Source organism: Manis javanica, chromosome 3 (genome assembly GCF_040802235.1).
Source record: "Manis javanica isolate MJ-LG chromosome 3, MJ_LKY, whole genome shotgun sequence".
Taxonomy (NCBI): Eukaryota; Metazoa; Chordata; class Mammalia; order Pholidota; family Manidae; genus Manis; species Manis javanica.
The window spans coordinates 179,124,604-179,141,732 of NC_133158.1; the positions used below are offsets into that span (position 1 = coordinate 179,124,604).

Here is a 17,129-nt window from a genome sequence, read left to right on the forward strand (position 1 = left end):
CAGCAAAATGCAGTGTGTGATTGTTTGAATCGATTCAGACAAATCAACAAAGAAAGATTTTGTGATGATTTAAGAAAATTGAACATTGATGGTGTTCAGGACATGCTACTTCAAAATATGAGGCCTTGGCATATTAAATACTTTAAGCTGAGGGAACTGGAAAAATGGCAGGAGCTGGAAGGACTCCTGACCTTCTCCCAGGAAGCAGGTCATAAGACCCTCATATGAGAGGTGTTCTTCCTACCCTCCAGAAGAAAGGAGAATCCTTATCTCTAAAGATGGAGGGACACTGAGAATTTGAACAAAGGCCTGGCTAAGTTTCTCCCAGTTTACTACAGTTAGCTCATACCATTCTGTCCTGTCACATTTTCCCATGACTTTTCACTGTTCGTCACACTTAGTATAAAAACACTAAGGTTTAACTGTTTCTTTGGGTCCTTCTGAAGGCCCCCATATCCTATCAAAACATGTATTAAATAAATCTGTATTATTTCCTTTTGTTAGTCTACCTCTTGGTATAAAGCCCCAGCTGAAAACCTTAAAAAGAGAGAAGGAAAAAGATTTTTTCTCTCCTAAAACATCATCTGTTAGTAAGAATTACTATTAATTTTGTTAGCAAAGATAATGGTGTTGTGATAAATATTTTTAAGTCCTTAAGCGTTTTTTCTGGAAAATCAAGTGGAACACTTATTACATGAAAATGTCTATACCTCAATATCAGCCTTTCATGGAGAGGCAAGCTTTATTTCAAAGTAACCTGAAAAGAGCAGGCAGGAGGCCTGGAAGTACCACCTGGCAGGAGGGTACACAGAGCTGCATGTCCATTGGCAGGGTCTGGTCGGCAGTCTCACCAATTCCTGTTGTTGCCAAGACTTGCTCGATTTCCTCTTCAGGTTGAAACTGAAAAGACAAACCTGAAGATGCCCATGTTACCCTTGTTATCCAAACATGCCTATTTCAGGGAAGAGGACACCTGAAGTCAACATAATTGAGGGAAGTCAACATAATTGAGGGAATTTGCTTAATTATTAAAATAAATAAATACACTGAGAGTACAGTTAATTTAGTAGCTTTCCTCACATTTTCATTCTTAAAAGAGCCACAGGGGTTTTCATTCATGTTTTAAGACACTGAGTTGGTAAAGATCCTGTCTTCATTTCGTAGGAAATGGATCACATTCAAGTACTCCTCCCAACAGCCAACTGGAAGATTATTCCATTGCCTTTGAAGCACTGGTTGGGTTGGCATCTGCGATGGTAGCCAAATAAATGAGATTTCTATGTAACACATGCTGGTACCTATGAGTGAAAACCAGGCAAAAATTACAGGCTTGTTTTTACTGAAAATGGACAAAAAAGTAGAAAAGAATTTACCCACAGCAGTGAAAGGCTCATCCACTGACCAGATGGTTCAGTGTTACTGACCTTCCTGTTCAGCACATTCAAGGACAGCAGATCCTTGTTGAATCTTACTTGTTCTCACTCATCACTTCCACAGTTACCTCTCTAGGCCAAGCCACTATCGCTTCTTGCCTAGACTACTACTGGACCAGTGTCCTAACTGGTCTCCCTGCTCTACCTACTCTATTCCCTACATAGCAGCCTGAGTGATCATTGTATAATTTAAGTCAACATCATGTCATCCCTTTGCTTAAAATCCTCCATAGGCTCCCACCTCATGCTGTGCAGAGCTGAACCCATCCCATGGCCCTCAGGCCTCACATGACTGGGGTCTCTAGTCCTCTCTCTGATCTCAACTCCTACCACTTTGCCTTTGACTCACTGAGTTCTGGCCATAGTGGCTTCCTTTGCTGCAACTTGGAGATACACAGATGCTCCAGCCTGGGGGCTTTTTCACCTGATGTTTTTCTGCCTCACGTATCTGCATAGCTGGCTCCCTCACCTCAAGTGTCTATTCAAGTGTCACATCAGAGATACTCCTTATAAAATAGCTCCCCTTCCCCCACTTTCCCTGCAATATTCTTATTTGAAGCATGTATTGAAGCGTGCCTAATTACATGACTTCCTAGATTCTAGAGTCTAGAATGTAAGCTCCATGAGCACAGAGCCGGTACTTGTTTTGGTACTAGTGACTTCCTAGTAGCTGAAACAGTGCCTAGTACTCAGTAATAAATACAAAGTATCTGCTGAACAAGCTTAAGGAAGGGAGGAGGCACCTTTGTGACCAATATGAGCTTACTATAGCAGTGATGTTCAGTCAGGGAACAGAGCTGCAAATCACACCAGGGGACAGGAAGCATGGTCTGTGCAATGCAAAAAAGCCCAAGAGGAAATTTTGATAACCTTCTTACCCATAGCATAGGTTGAGAATCACTGCCTCAAATGAATATTTTGCAACTATTTTCCATATAGAGAAATGAAAAAGCATTACTATCAACTGTAAAAAAGCACATTGTCAAATGCTAGAATCAAATGTAAAGACTTATGCAAAAATGGGTATCTCTACCATTGACCTGTTTAGTGAGGGATTAAAGATAATATTTTCAAGAGTTGGGAAGAGATGGCTTTCTTAAGTAAGTCTTCAGTAACAATGAAATAATATATTTTTCTATAATTAATTGGGCATAATTCCTGGCCCAAATTTAGAAAAGAGGCTATTTAGTCTCATTTTGATATATGGCAAGAGAGCACATTAAATTGCTGTGCAGAATTTGCCTTTGACTTACCTTGGAAATCTCTTACTGGTTTTTGTGTGTGTTACAGACTGCAAGTTAGAAGTAGGAGGAAACTTAGCGGTCAAATGGTCTTACCCACTCACTTAAAATAAAAAAGGATAAGCTAGGTATCCATGATGAGAAAGCGGCCACCGCTCTCACCTCCTGAGAATTATTTCCTCCCCATCTCTGCTGTCATAAGCTGACGTGGCTTCAGGTAAGGAAGGTTTTGCAATGAGCATAATTCAAATTTTTAAGAAGGTGCCACGTCTGACTCCAGATTTCACAATGTACCGTCCGTATGGTCCTGGTCAGGTAAGGAACCTCTCTGAGCCCATCTGCGATCAATCATCCAAGACTCCTAGTTCAAGACAGCTGCTGTATCAGCTCACTGGCTTCCCCTCCACGCAAACGTCAGAGGAGGGGGCAGGGCACTTACTGGACGCACTCATTCGCCCGGCCTTTGTTCTGGTGCTCCAGGATACAGCGGATCAGCTGGTCATTCTCCTCCAGGAGCTGAAAGTTCAGAAAAAGGGTCAGTGCCGCGCGACATCAGGAAGGCGGGGAGACCTGTCCCCGCATCCCCCAATCCCCGCCCCCTACCAGGCGACCTTTCCGACCTGATTCCATCTCACTCCATACGCCTGCAGGTCAACACCCTATGCACACGTCAAGTCTCCGCCGGGATGCGATTCCAGAAAGCTTTTCGCACCCGCAGCCCCTCTTACGGATCTCGACTAAGGAACCTCTTTTCTTGGCCTGCGTTAGCGCTCACCCGCTGGATCGTCTCCTGATTGACTTCCGCCTTGCCTCTCAGCCAGTCCGGTACAAAGGCCACCGACATCCCGGGAAAGCAGGCTGGAAGATCGCCGCAGGACCGGCGGGCCCCAGCGTACCGAGAGCCAAGCAGCAGCTCCACACGCTCTAGGCTAGCAGCAGGGACTCGGGATAGGTGGGACACCTCCGCTCTAGGCGTTGATTGGGTCCTGCTGCTGACGGGAACTGGCGGAACGTTACTAGTGATTGGGCGCGCAAGAGGGAAGGTCAGCCCCGCCCCTGGGGCGCCGGAGCAGCTCGCGGATCTTCGCGTTTGCGCAGTATGGAAAGCTGGTCTAGGGCGGGGCTCGGTGTCAGCTCTGCGCCTTTTGTGCCCCGGGTACAGTGGGCCCTTCCTATCCCGTAGCCTGGGGCTAAGTCGTGGCTGGAACCCTGGTGATGTCTGGCTCCAAATCCACTTCTTTTTTAGACATCACTCTGGTGCCTCCAGGCCTGTATCTGGAGCATGAACCCTGGTCATTGCCTTCTGCCAAGCCAAACTCTGAAGGGCCAAGGAAAATACTGGTATCAGCTTTACTCTTTGCTGAGGGAGAAGTTTGCATATATGACTTTTTTTTCCTTTGGGCAATAATAATGGTTAATAGGTTTACAACCCTAAAAAGCACAATAATTTCCTCCATTTTACAGATGAGAAAACTGAGGTTAAATAACCTGCCCATGGTCTCATAGTTGCTAAAGACAAAGCCAGGATGTGAACACAGGCAGTCTGACTTTAGAATCCATGCTCATAACCACTACCCTACAGTCTGTGTACCGTCCTGCAGAAGTAGTTTGCTGCAAGATACAGAGAGGAAGCTGGGCCTACCGTCCTGGGCCACATAGTTACTGCTGGCAGCTACTAAAACTCTGAAGTAGTTGTCTCCTCTCTTGTCTAGCCCATCCATGCTGGACAAGGGAACAAGTTTGGTTTTCCCTGCAGCACAGATTGAGCAGCAGCCACATCATTTGGGAGGGAGATCTTGTAAGCCTTTACTTCTCAAATGGGGCCTTGGCAATTCTTCATTTTCCTGAGTAGTGGCCCTAACCCAAAGCAGCCTCACTTACTTTGCTGAGCTTTCCCTCCACAAACCCCTTATTATACCCTGTAAGAAGACAGCTTTCATCCCATTTTACAGAGGGATAAAACCCAGTGAGAGAAGGGGGCAACATGTCCGAGGTGGCCCAGGACCCAGGGCTTCCTGGTTCCCAAGCTTGTACTGTTAACTCCAAACTAAGTTCCCTCCCAGGGAAAAATTCCCTGAGGTTCCACAGCAAATGGAGTGAGCAGAGGAGGAGTCATCAGGATGTAAGCCTCGTTTAGTCCTTCTCACCCTAGTCCTGTTTAGACAAATGAGGAATGGCAATAACATGCGACGGTGTTAAGGTGGAGCAGGTGCAGGGGGCAGCCAGGTCCAGCATGAACGCTGGAAAGAGAAAGCCCTCCAGGAGAATAGATGTCTCAGTATGAAGAGGAAGTAGAAGTTACTACACAGGTGACAGTATCCAGATTTTGGATACTGGAGCAATGGGAACCATAGATGATTTCGAGCAGAACACAGGTGAAGTTGGGGATGCATTTTAAAGTTTTCTTGGCTGTAATACGGTGAAAGGCAGGAAGGGCAGCCAGATGAGAAGCAAAATGAACAGTGGGAAGGCTGCTCCAGGTGTGCTGAGCAGAAATGGTGGGAGCAAGGAAAAAAAGAAATGTGTGCATCTAAAAGACACTAGAGGTAGACTTGATAGGCTGTGACCTAATGGCAGAGGGAGGGAAAAGGAGAAATTAGGGATGACTTCCCAGGTTTTGGCTAGGGCAACTGAGAGACAGGGTGTGGCTCTGGGAGGAAGGGGATTCCCTGCCCAGGGCAAGTTGGCTGTGAATCTGCTGAGGCTGAAGACAAGGGTGAGAGGTTGGGGAAAGAGTTTTTTTAGTGCTTACTGCTTAGTCTCTCTCTCTCCCCGCCCCTCTCTCCCTCCCTCCCTTCCCCCGCCCTCCCCCTCTCTGTCTGCATGCTTTTCCTCCCCTTCTCATTTCCCTCTGCTCCCCAGCTCCATCCCCCTGTCCCCCTGGCCCAGTGCATGCCCTGCTTTTCCCCTCCCCTTCCTCTGGGAGGAACTCCGTGGGTGGAGCCCTGGTGACTGGCCACCACCTGACCAGTTATATACTAGGAACAGGAGGGGAGGAGAGAATAGCTGCTATTTTCCACTCCTTGGACCAGAGGGGAAGTCTTTGCACATGTTGATATGCAAACAGGCCCTTATATATGTATCACTATCAAGGCCAAGTGGGAAATTCTGGTTAAAACCTTACATTTACCCCACACAGGGGATGTTATTTGTGGAAGTGGAAACATTAGAACAGTTTTCTTATAATGAATTATAAAACTTTGATAGTTAAATTGTACTATCACTTATGAGGCATTTCTTCATTATTTTTGTGGACCTGAAAGAAGCTTTGTATACTTGTATTTTCCAGTCTCAGAGGAAGATTCTGAAGAGAAGGTCTAAAATATTTATAAATCAAAACCCAACTGAGTTAGAACACTGAAACAGCAGAGAAGAAACCTGACAGGAAGGAAGAGTGATCAATTCAGCTGTGGACATGCAATTTGAGGTGATGTCAAATGGAGATGAAGCGTGTGGCTGGCTATGCAGGTCTGGAACTCAGGGCCAAGGGCTGGGCTGGCAATATAAGCTTTTAGAAGAATCACTTGTGGAAAGTGGAACCATGAAGTAAATGAGACTGTCTAAGGAGAGTGAGTTGGTTTCTCTCATGGCAGAGGAAAAGCTGATACAAAGGAGAATGAGGGGAAAAAGAGATATAAGGAAATCCAGGATAGTGTGGGGTCATATAATTAAGTGACTGAGAAGGTGAGTTGGGACAGCAATAACAAATGCTGTTGAAAAGTCAAGCAAGATAAAGACTAGATCTTTGATGTCCTTAATGAGGGAAATTTCAGTTATGTGGTGAGGCAGAAGTCAGAATTGCAGGGGACTAAGAAATTAGGGGAGAGATAAAGCAATGGTGTCTTTAAACATAAGCCACTTTTTCCAAGAAGTTTGGCTATATAGGGGAAATGAGAAAAAGGTGGTAGTTGGAGGGACAGAAGCTGGTGGGACCTGAGGGACATCACTCTAATGGATGCTCTTCCTTCAGTGAAGGAGGCACCTGGGAGAGCAAGGCAGGTTGAAGAGTGGAAGATCTGGGGACCATCCAGGAGTTTTTGAAGGTGGGGTTGGAGAGAACTGGAGAGGGGGCTGACCTTCAAACACAGGACTGCTGGGCAATGTTGAGGTTGAGGCTGGCATTGTACACACAGCTATGATCTGTGTGGTTCTGAGATTTTGCCTAGAAGCACTTACAGCCAAGGAGCAGATTCAGAACAGGCAGAAGGCTGGATTTATCCAGGGTGCTTCCAGGAAGAAGTGATGGAAAAATAACTGCACAATGGAGGTAAGCACATTAGGAGGGATGTGATAGAAGTGAAGTACCCTGGACTTTGAGCTGATGGGGAAGGAAATGAAGACTAAAGGAAGATGATAAATAGAATGATGTAGAAGGACAAATGGACTGGAGGCCTCTGCAGGCCAAAGAACAGTTGAGGGGCATGTCAGGAACCAGATGTCTGCACTTACAGCTTCAGAAGGTGGAGCTTTTCTGTGGCGATGCAATGCCCCCAGCAGGGGTGGGATGAAGAAGCCTGGAAGAGAAAGCCTCTGAAGCCTGGAGCCAAAATGACCAATGACTGGAGAGGACAGCTAGGACTTCAGGTACCACATCTCATGCCTGTTGCCCAACTCACTTTGCTGCTGCCTGAGCCACACCAACAATACCAGCTCGAGGGTACAAGGTCCTATTGTAAAGCAATCACATTGTAGGTTTTCAGATCTCAAGAACCTGTATTTCACATTTGAGAGCTCTGGGTTTTTGTGGGTCTAGCCCCAGTTTTCCCCTTCCCATTTAAGCTAGAGCCTTGTATTTGATGACCTGTGGTGGGAAGAACAGGTCTTCATTTGCCTGTGTGAATGTACATTGGGAGGGAATCCTAGCCCCTTTCCTGGAACATACACTGTAGGGTTTTGAATCTCCTTTACCTACCAAATCTGGTTTTTCTTTGTGCCTTTTGTGAACTAGTCTCATGATCACTTGTCACACAGACCAACCCTTAATCAGTGTGGAAGGGGACTACCCAGGTGTGAATACCATGAAGCAGGAATCCCTGGAGGTCATCTTGGACTCTACAGTACCTCTATTCTGTTTCTATTTTCTAATCTTTCTCTGGCTATATAAGTAAGCCCTGCTTCACTTTCTACCTATGTGGTGATGACTTTCAAAAGTCTATGTCCAGCCCAGACCTCTACATTGAAATGCAACATGATTCAACTGCCTACTGACTACACTGACATCCCAACCAGAAATCTCAAAAGGGCTTCAAATTCTCCTTGTCTAAGATGCAACTAGGGAATACATTTTCTCTCCAAAATCATGGCAACAGAGTTCTCCATATCTATGAATCCCTCCACCATCCATCTACTAACTCAAGGCTGAACAGTGGCATCATCCTTGAAGCTACTTTTTCACCTTTTCACATCCAGTCCATCAATGGGTCTTGTTGATTTTGCTCCTATATTTATTTTTCTGAAAACTGCCCAGTTCTCTTCCAGCTTCATCTTTCCTTGCCCAAATGACTCCACTGGCTTCCCAGCTGGTCCTACCACAGCTTCCATAAGCCTTCTTCATTTTGATCTTAACTTCAGTGCCAAAGTGATTATTACAGAATCTAAATTTGATCAGTTTTTCACTGTCTTAAACTTTCTACCATGGCCTATAAGGTCCTACATGGTCTTACTTCTGTTATTCTCTCAAGTGGTTCTCTACTCCTTTACTCTCTAGACTCTTGAGTTTTCTTTCCTTTCATTTTTCTTTGGCAGAATATACATAACATAAAATTTATCATTTTGACCATTTTTAAATGTACAATTCTGTGACACTTAGTGCATTTACATTCTTGTACAACTATCACCACCATCCATTTCCAGGACTTACTTTTTCAGCTTTCCCAACTTAAATTCTGTGCCTAAACCCTCCCCTCTCTGGATTCTTTTCATCCCTCAAATTAGCACTGCTGCCTCTCATACGGAGTTCTTGATAGATACTATTCCGTCTGAAACACTCTCCTACCCTTTGCCTAGTTAGCTATTACTCAGCCGGTGTCACGTTCTCAGGCAAACCTCCTCGGACCCCCAAGTCCTGGCCAGAAGCTCCTGTAAATCTCTTTAACACTTTGCTCCTTTCACAAGAGCATGTATCTCAGTCTGTATTTATAGGCGTGTTGTGTAATGGCTGATGGGTGCTCTCACTCTTCCCTCCTCTAGTGTCAGGAGTTTCTCCCTGTGTCCCCAGTGCCTAGCATAGTTCCTGGCACACAGCATCTGTTCAAAATTTGTTTAATGAATAAGTGGACGAACTCTGCTTCCCAATCTCCCTGTAGCCATCCATCCGTCTGAGAGCCTTTGCCTCCAGACTGAGGTGTGTCCCTCCTGGGTCGGACTTTGGCGCCTCATCCAGGCTGGCAGGAGGCTGTGCCCTTTGGTTTGTTTATCTCGGGCCTCCAGCCCTGCCACGCTACTGCGGAACCCACGCCCTGGGCGCGTCACGCCGTCACGCTGAACCTCCCTACCTCCTCGGGTCAGTCCTGTCCGCTGCCGTGGGAGGCAGCGAGCTTAGACCGCGAAGCCTCCTGGCACCTCCGGACGTGGAAATTGCCGGCTTGGACCTCAAATCCACGCGGGTGAGAGCTGGGAGACAGGAAGAAAGTTGGGAGGTGCGCGCCCCAGCCACGCCCACTCCACATTTGGGTGGCAGCCCTTTAAGAACCACCTCTTTCAATTCTCCGCCGGGACCGGGGTGGAGATGCACCAGGATTGGACGCTTTGGGGTGTCGCTTAGCAGCAGCGAATGGAGGTTCAAGACTGGCGCATGCGCACAGTCGCTACCTGCCTGGGCAGCCCGTAACCCGAGGCCGGGTCCCAGTGGGTGAGGCAACGGGCGGCGCGGCAGGTGGGCGCCGACTCTCGGAGGCCGCGGTCGGGGCAAGGTGAGAGCCGGCCGGTGAAGGCGGGGAGGCACGGCCCGTTAGCCGAGAGCGGGTGGGGTTGGCTGCGGCGCAGGCGGGGCTGCAGGTGGAGGCGGCCCTAGCTCGCCCCGCCCTCAAGCCTGGACTGTCCCCACGGGGCTTGGTGGGGCCGTCCGTCCGCCTTCTGCCGGCTGCCCTCCAGCCCCAGGGGCTGCCCGAAGCACGCTTGCTTGCAGGAACCCTCAGTTCACGAGTGCAGGTCGAACGCTGCCCCCAGTGGGAGGAGAAGGGGTGTGTTCTGAAGACAAGGGGCGATTGATTAATTATCCACGAAGCTCACGTCAGAGTACTGTTTAAGAGCAAACTTCCCTTAGAGTGCGAATTTGTGAGACTTAGTTTACCAAATACTGGGTGTGCTGGACCAGTTTTTCTGAATATCAGTGTAGGAGGTGATGTACGTTTGCAACCATTATAGGCTTACACCTGTATCTCTAGAGCCAGAAGGATAAAGCACTTCGGGAAAAACTAGGTTTGTAGAAATCAAAGCCACAAAGCAATGTTCCTGTTGCTGAAAGTAACTGATGAAATCTGTGACATGGTCAGAAAAAAATAAAGCTCAGACCGATGGACAGGGTAAATCGTCATCAAATTTTACAAAGAGAGGAAAATCCTGAAAGTAATTTTAGTAAAATGAAAATGTAAATGATTGAAAGCGGTTTACTATTGCTGAGTGTAATTAAACTTGACAGTAATAGAGTTTGCTCTGGAAAATACATTTTAGGCATACCTCTGTGTTACAACTCAAAGGATATCTTGGGGTTGCAGAGGTTTTTATTCTCAGAAGGAGCCTTAGAACTCACTGCATCCAAAAGATGATTGATCGTCAGAGAGGAAAACCGACTTATTCAAAGTAATACAGTGAGTAAGGGGCACTTATAGCAAGTGTAGCCGTAGGCCTGGGCTCCTTCTATTAACGGGACTCTGATTAGTTTTTAGTATTAGTCCTCTAGAAGAAAGACTTTTTAATAGAGTAGCTATAATTCCAAAGATTGGATTTAAAGAAGCGAAATGTAGTGAAAAGATCATAGGCTTTTGACTATTTCAAGTAAGGAAGTTTGGGTTGAATTGTGGAGCTAATTTCCCACCTGTCCAATATATATTATGCCTGCCTCATAGTAGTAAGCATTAAATAACATTATCAGTGTGAAAGTTCCTAGTAAAATGCGTGTCATTGAACAGCATTATCATTGAAAAAGTTCCTAATACAGTGCCTGACATTTAACATTAGTTACTATCAGGTTCAGTCCCCTACTCTTCTTAGCTCCTAAAAAATGACAGAGTTGACTACCCCAAGCAACGAGAAACAAAGGAGCCTGCATAATCTACACATTAGGTAACCAGTTCAGAAGTCCTATGGCTGAAGGTGATAATTTTGTCTTATGTGTTGTGTATTGGAGGAGTGGGTAATATGGCTATGGTGAACACTTGTGTTTGAATATTTGTTTTGCAAGACCCAATAATTAAATGTTTTTCTCTCTCTCCCTTTCTTTTTGTTGCCCTTTTGGAGGGAAAAGGAGTTGAGGGGGGGTATGTGGTAGGGATTTGGGAGAGGGTTAAGGGTAAAGGAGAAAAAAAAGCCAGTGGGAGCAAGGGTGGCTTCCAACTAGATGCAAAGTCTTTGCTGGTAGAATAGGGATAATCTATGACATGAGCAGTTTATAAATAGATGATGAAAAGAGGATTAGGAGATGAGAGAGGCAGATTAAAATATAATTAAATTTTTTAAATTAATGTATGATTGATATACACTCTTATGAAGGTTTCACATGAAAAAACAATGTGGTTACTACATTCACCATATTATTAAGTTCCCACCCATACCCCAATGCAGTCACTGTCCATCAGTGCAGCAAGATGCCACAGATTCACTATGTACCTTCTCTGTGCTACACTGTTCTCCCCATGATCCACCATACCATGTGTACTAAACATAACACCCCTCAGTCCCCTTCTCCCTCCCTCCCCACCCTCCCACATCCCTCTAAAATATAATTTTATAAAACCTAGCAGTACTTTGGATGTTGTGTATTTGATTAGTACTTCAATTTCTACTTAAAAAAATTCCATCTATATAAACCTCTTTCATTTTTCTCCCCAACTGGAGGTTTACTATTGAAAATCATTCAAAATATAGATCAGAACATGGCAAAATCTGTAAATCCACATTTCTTGTTTCAGTTAGCAAATATATGGCAGCCCTTAGGACATTCATTTATTTGCATAGCAGTTTTTATTTCTCAGTTTTTTTACTGAGGGCTTCCTAAAATCTGCCAGGCATGGTGACACCTTACAAGGTCCACTGGCCTGTAGAAGGAGCTGGTAAGACCTGGAAGACAGGCCAGTGTTACCATGTGAGCACTCTTAGGCTGCCTTTGTCCTTGTGTAATTGATAATATTTTTTCTATAATTGTGACATGATTTTCCAGATTCATACCACTGCTTTCCTGTTGTAATCTGAATACTGGTTATCTGCAAGCAGCTTTTATTTTAATGAATCCTGAGATTATAGTACTTTCCAGTTTGAAAATGTCATGTAGTTATGGAGCTGCTCATTATAAATTATGCTCTTCAACACTTTTGCATAAATCATCAGAACTATAGCTAATTAGCAGAAAAGATTATTGATGTACTAGCAGAGATATTTTTAAATGACATTTAAAGATAAAAAGCAAGTATGAGCATAAGTTAATTAAGTGGTATAAAGATCTTATGTTAATACTTCTTTTTTCAACTTTTGTTTTGAAATAATTATCATCACAGGAAGTTGCAAAGATAATCCAGAGAGGTTTCATATACCATTTACCTAGTTTTCCCCATTGGTTATATATTATATAACTGTAATTTAACATCAAATCCAGGAAGTGGGCATCAATATAATGTGAATAGTTCTATGTCATTTTATCATATGTGTAGATTACATGTGTCACACATGTAACCACCCCAACAAGTCAAGATATTATCCATCACTGCAAAGATCTTCCTCTTGCTCTTCCTTTATAGTCACACTCATTCCTCTCCTCCCCATCATCCCTAACCCTTGGCAACCACTGATCAGTTCTCCATTGCTATAATATCATTTTGAGAATGGTACATAAAGGATTCACATAGTATGGTGACCTTTTGAGACTGGCTTTTTTCAGTCAACACAATGTTCTTTTTATTTATTTATCTTTTATTTTGGTGTCATTAATGCACAATTACATGAGCAACATTATGATTACTAGACTCCCCCCATTGTCAAGTCCCCACCAAATACCCTACTACAGATCACTGTCCATCAGCGTAGTAAGATGCTGTAGAATCACCACTTGTCTTCTCTGTCAACACAGTATTCTTGAGATCCATGTAACTTGTTCTGTGTTCTCTGTGTTTTAATAGTTTGTTCCTTTTTATGGCTAAGTAGGAATTCACAGTATGAATGTGCTGTTTTGTTTAACCATTTACTATTTGTAGAACATTTTGGTTGTTTCTAGTTTTAGGCTGTTAAAAATAAACCTGTTATGAACAATTGAACACAGGTTTTTATACGGACATAAATTTTTATTTCTCTGGAATAAATGCCTAGGAGTGTGATTAATAGATAATATGGTAATTGCATGCTTAGTTTTTTAAAAAAATTTTTATTAAGGTATTATTGATATACACTCTTATGAAGGTTTCACATGAAAAAATGATGTGGTTACTACATTTACCCATATTATCAAGTCCCCACCCAATTCCCCAATGCAGTCACTGTCCATCATTATAGTAAGATGCCTCAGATTCACTATTTGCCTTCTCTTTTACGCTGTTTTCCTGGTGATCACCTACACCATATGTACTAAACATAACACCCCTCATTCCCCTTCTCCCTCCCCAACCCCTTCCCCACCCCTCCCCTTTGGTAAGCACTAATCCCTTCTTGGAGTCTCTGAGTCTGCTATTATTTTGTTCCTTCAGTTTTACTTTGTTGTTATACTCCACAAATGAGGGAAATCATTTGGCACTTATCTTTCTCTGCCTGGCTTATTTTACCGAGCATAATATCCTCCAGCTCCATCCATGTTGTTGCAAATGGTAGGATTTGTTTCTGTATATGTACCACATCATCTTTATCCATTCATCTACTGATGGACACTTAGGTTGATTCCATATCTTGGCTATTGTAAAAAGTGTTGCAATAAACATAGGGGTGCATATGTCTTTTTGAATCTGAGAAGTTGTATTGTTTGGGTAAATTCCAAGGAGTGGGATTCCTGGGTCAAATGGTATTTCTATTTTGAGTTTTTTGAGGAACCTTCATATTGCTTTCCACAATGGTTGAACTAGCTCATATTCCCACCATCAGTGTAGGAGGGTTCCCCTTTCTCCGCATCTTCACCAGCATTTGTTGTTCTTAGTCTCTTTGATGCTGGACATCCTTACTGGTGTGAGGTGATATCCCATTGTGGTTTTAATTTGCATATCCCTCATGATTAGTGATGTGGAGCATCTTTTCATATGTCTGTTGGCCATCTGAATTTCTTCTTTCGAAAACTGTCTCTTCATATCCTCTGCCCATTTTTTAAGGTTATTTGCTTTTTGGGTGTTGAGTCATCTGAGTTCTTTATATATTTTGGATGTTAAACCCTTGTCAGATTATGTCATTTACAAATATATTCTCCCATTCTATAGGATGCCTTTTTGTTCTGTTGATGGTGTCATTTGCTGTAAAGAAACTTAAGTTTGATGTAGTCCCATGTGTTCACTTGTGCCTTTGTTTTCCTTGTTCCAGAAGATGCATTCAGGAAGAAGTTGCTCATGCTTATATTCAGGGGATTTTTGCTTATGTTGTCTTCTAAGAGTTTTATGGTTTCATGACTTACATTCAGGTCTTTGATTGAGTTTACTTTTGTGTATGGGGTTAAACAATAATCCAATTTCATTCTCTTGCATGTAGCTGCCCAGTTTTGCCACCACCAGGTGTTGAAGAGGCTTTCATTTCCCCATTGTATGTTCATGGCTCCTTTATCATACATTAATTGACCATATATGGTTTGGTTTATATCAGGGCTCACTAGGCTGATCTATAGGTCTATGCCTCTGTTCTTGTGCCAGTACCAAATTGTCTTGATTACTGTGGCTTTGTAGTAGAGCTTGAAGTTAGGGAGCAAGATCCCCCGTGCTTTATTCTTCCTTCTCAGGATTGCTGTGGCTCTTTGGGGTCTTTTGTGGTTCCATATGAATTTTAGAACGATTTGCTCTAGTTCATTGAAGAATGCTGTTGGTATTTTGATAGGGATTGCATTGAATCTATAGATTGCTTTAGGCAGGATGGCCATTTTGACAATATTAATTCTTCCTATTCATGAGCACAGGGTGTGTTCCCTTTTATTGGTATCTTCTTTAATTTCTCTCATGAGTGTCTTGTAGTTTTCAGAGTATAAGTCTTTCACTTCCTTGGTTAGGTTTATTCCTAGGATTTTATTCTTTTTGATGCAACTGTGAATGGACTTGTTCTCCTGATTTCTCTCTCTGCTAGTTCATTGTTAGTATATAGGAATGCCACAGATTTCTGCATATTAATTTTGTATCCTGCAACTTTGCTGAATTCCAATATTAGATCTAGTAGTTTTGGAGTGGGTTCTTTAGGGTTTTTTATGTATAGTATCATGTGATCTGCATACAGGGACAGCTTAACTTCTTCCTTGCCAATCTGGATGCCATTTATTTCTTTGTGTTGTCTGATTGCCGTGGCCTGGACCTCCAGTACTATGTTGAATAACAGTGGGGAGAGTGAGCATCCCTGTCTTGTTCCCAATCTTAGGGGAAAAGATTGCAGCTTCTCACTGTTAAGTATGATGTTGGCTGTGGGTTTATCATATATGGCCTTTATTATGTTGAGGTACTTGCCCTCTATTCCCATTTTCTTGAGAGTTTTTATCCTGAATGGATGTTGAATTTTGTCAAATGCTTTTTCAGCATCTATGGAGATGATCATTTGGTTTTTGTCCTTCTTGTTGTTGATGTGGTGGATGACATTGATGGATTTACGAATGTTGTACCATCCTTGCATCCCTGGAATAAATCCTACTTGATCATGATGGATGATCTTTTTAATGTATTTCTGAATTCGGTTTGCTAATATTTTGTTGAGTATTTTTGAATGTATGTTCATCAGGGATATTGGTCTGTAATTTTCTTTTATTGTGGTGTCTCTGCCTGGTTTTGGTATTAGAGTGATGCTGGCCTCATAGAACAAGTTTGGAAGTTTTTCCTCTTCTTCTACTCTTTGGAAAACTTTAAGGAGGATGGGTATTACATCTTCACTAAATGTTTGATAAAATTCAGCAGTGAAGCCATGTGATCTTGGAGTTTTGGTCTTAGGTAGTTTTTTGATTACCAATTCAATTTCTTCTCTGATAATTGGTCTATTCAGATTTTCTGTTTCTTCCTGGGTCAGCCTTGGAGTGTTGTATTTTTCTAGAAAATTGTCCATTTCTTCTAGGTTATCCAGTTTGTTGGCATATAATTTTTCATAGTATTCTCTCATAATTCTCTGTATTTCTGTGGTATCCGTCATGATTTTCCCTTTCTCATTTCTGACTCTGTTTACGTGAGTAGACTCTTTTTTTTTTCTTGATAAGTCTGGCTAGGGATTTATCTATTTTGTTTGTTTTCTAGAAGAAAAAGCTCTTTTCTTTATTTTTTCTCTCATCTTTATTATGTCCCTCCTTCTACTGACTTTGGGCCTCATTTGTTGTTCTTTTTCTAGTTTCATTAATTGTGAGTTTAGACTGCTTATATGGGATTGTTCTTCTTTCCTGAGGTAGGCCTGAATTGCAATATACTTTCCTCTTAGCACGGCCTTGGCTGCGTCCCACACATCTTGCGGTGTTGAATTATTGTTGTCAGTTGTCTCTGTATATTGCTTGATCTCTGTTTTTATTTGGTCATTGATCCGTTGGTTATTTAGGAGCATGTTGTGAAGCCTCCATGTGTTTGTGGGATTTTTCATTTTCTTTGCTTAATTTATTTTCTAGTTTCATAGCTCTGTGATCTGAGAAACTGGTTGGTACAATTTCAATATTTTTTAGTTTACTGAGGCTTTTTGTGGCCTAGTGTGTGATCTATTCTTGAAAACATTCCATGTCCACTTGAGAAGAATGTGTATCCTGTTGCTTTTGGATGAAGTGTTTTGTAGATGTCTGTTAAGTACATCTGTTCTAATATGTTGTTCAGTGCCTCTGTGTCTTTACTTATTTTCTGTCTGGTTGTTCTGTCCTTTGGTGTGAGTGGAGTGTTGAAGTCTCCTAACATGAATGCATGGCATTCTATTTCCCCCTTTAATTCTGTTAGTTTTTGTTTCACATATGTAGGTGATCCTGTGTTAGGTGCATAGATATTTATAATAGTTATATCCTCTTGTTGGCCTGACCCTTTTATCTTTATGTAATGTCCTTCTTTTTCTCTTTTTACTTTCTTTGTTTTGAAGTCTATTTTGTCTGATATAAGTACTGCAACTCCTTCTTTTTTCTCCCTATTAG

The 17,129-nt window shown here is 42.8% G+C and overlaps 2 protein-coding genes across 15 annotated transcripts in view; one reads left to right on the plus strand and one right to left on the minus strand.

The window, feature by feature from the left end:
• Positions 1-717: 717 nt before the first annotated feature.
• On the minus strand, positions 718-9,308 carry SS18L2 (SS18 like 2). 2 transcript variants are annotated; one of them, XR_005059158.2, is made up of 5 exons: positions 9,169-9,308; positions 3,450-3,992; positions 3,114-3,190; positions 1,081-1,298; positions 718-900 (listed from the first exon to the last, which is right to left on the minus strand). XR_005059158.2 is itself a non-coding variant. In XM_037010595.2 (4 exons), exons 2-4 carry the CDS (start codon positions 3,516-3,518, stop codon positions 1,211-1,213), a joined length of 234 nt encoding a protein of 77 aa, XP_036866490.1. In that variant the 5' UTR covers positions 3,519-3,992; positions 9,169-9,308; the 3' UTR covers positions 1,059-1,210. The 2 variants fall into 2 exon arrangements, 1 of the variants encoding a protein (XP_036866490.1); XM_037010595.2 differs by lacking the exon at positions 718-900 and having other exon boundaries at positions 1,059-1,298.
• Positions 9,149-17,129, plus strand: part of SEC22C (SEC22 homolog C, vesicle trafficking protein) — a 59,258-nt gene continuing 51,277 nt past the window's right edge. For 9 of the 13 annotated variants that reach the window (XR_005059149.2, XR_005059151.2, XR_005059150.2 and 6 more), the window contains exon 1: positions 9,453-9,585. The gene's annotated coding sequence lies outside the window, so the exon portion shown is untranslated. Of the gene's footprint in view, positions 9,280-9,447; positions 9,586-17,129 lie in introns of those variants that run through there. The other 4 variants (XM_073232484.1, XM_037010529.1, XM_037010524.1 and 1 more) reach the window with 4 other exon arrangements.

What these genes read in the sequence shown, in the direction of transcription:
- SS18L2 (XM_037010595.2), bottom strand. Translation starts at nt 3,518, where the DNA reads ATGTCGGTGGCCTTTGTACCGGACTGGCTGAGAGGCAAGGCGGAAGTC. An exon ending in ATCAGGAGACGATCCAGCGG is followed by an intron (nt 3,191 to 3,449) that starts GTGAGCGCTAAC and finishes CTGAACTTTCAG; the next exon opens with CTCCTGGAGGAGAATGACCA. An exon ending in CGGGCGAATGAGTGCGTCCA is followed by an intron (nt 1,299 to 3,113) that starts GTAAGTGCCCTG and finishes TTTCACTCATAG; the next exon opens with GTACCAGCATGTGTTACATA.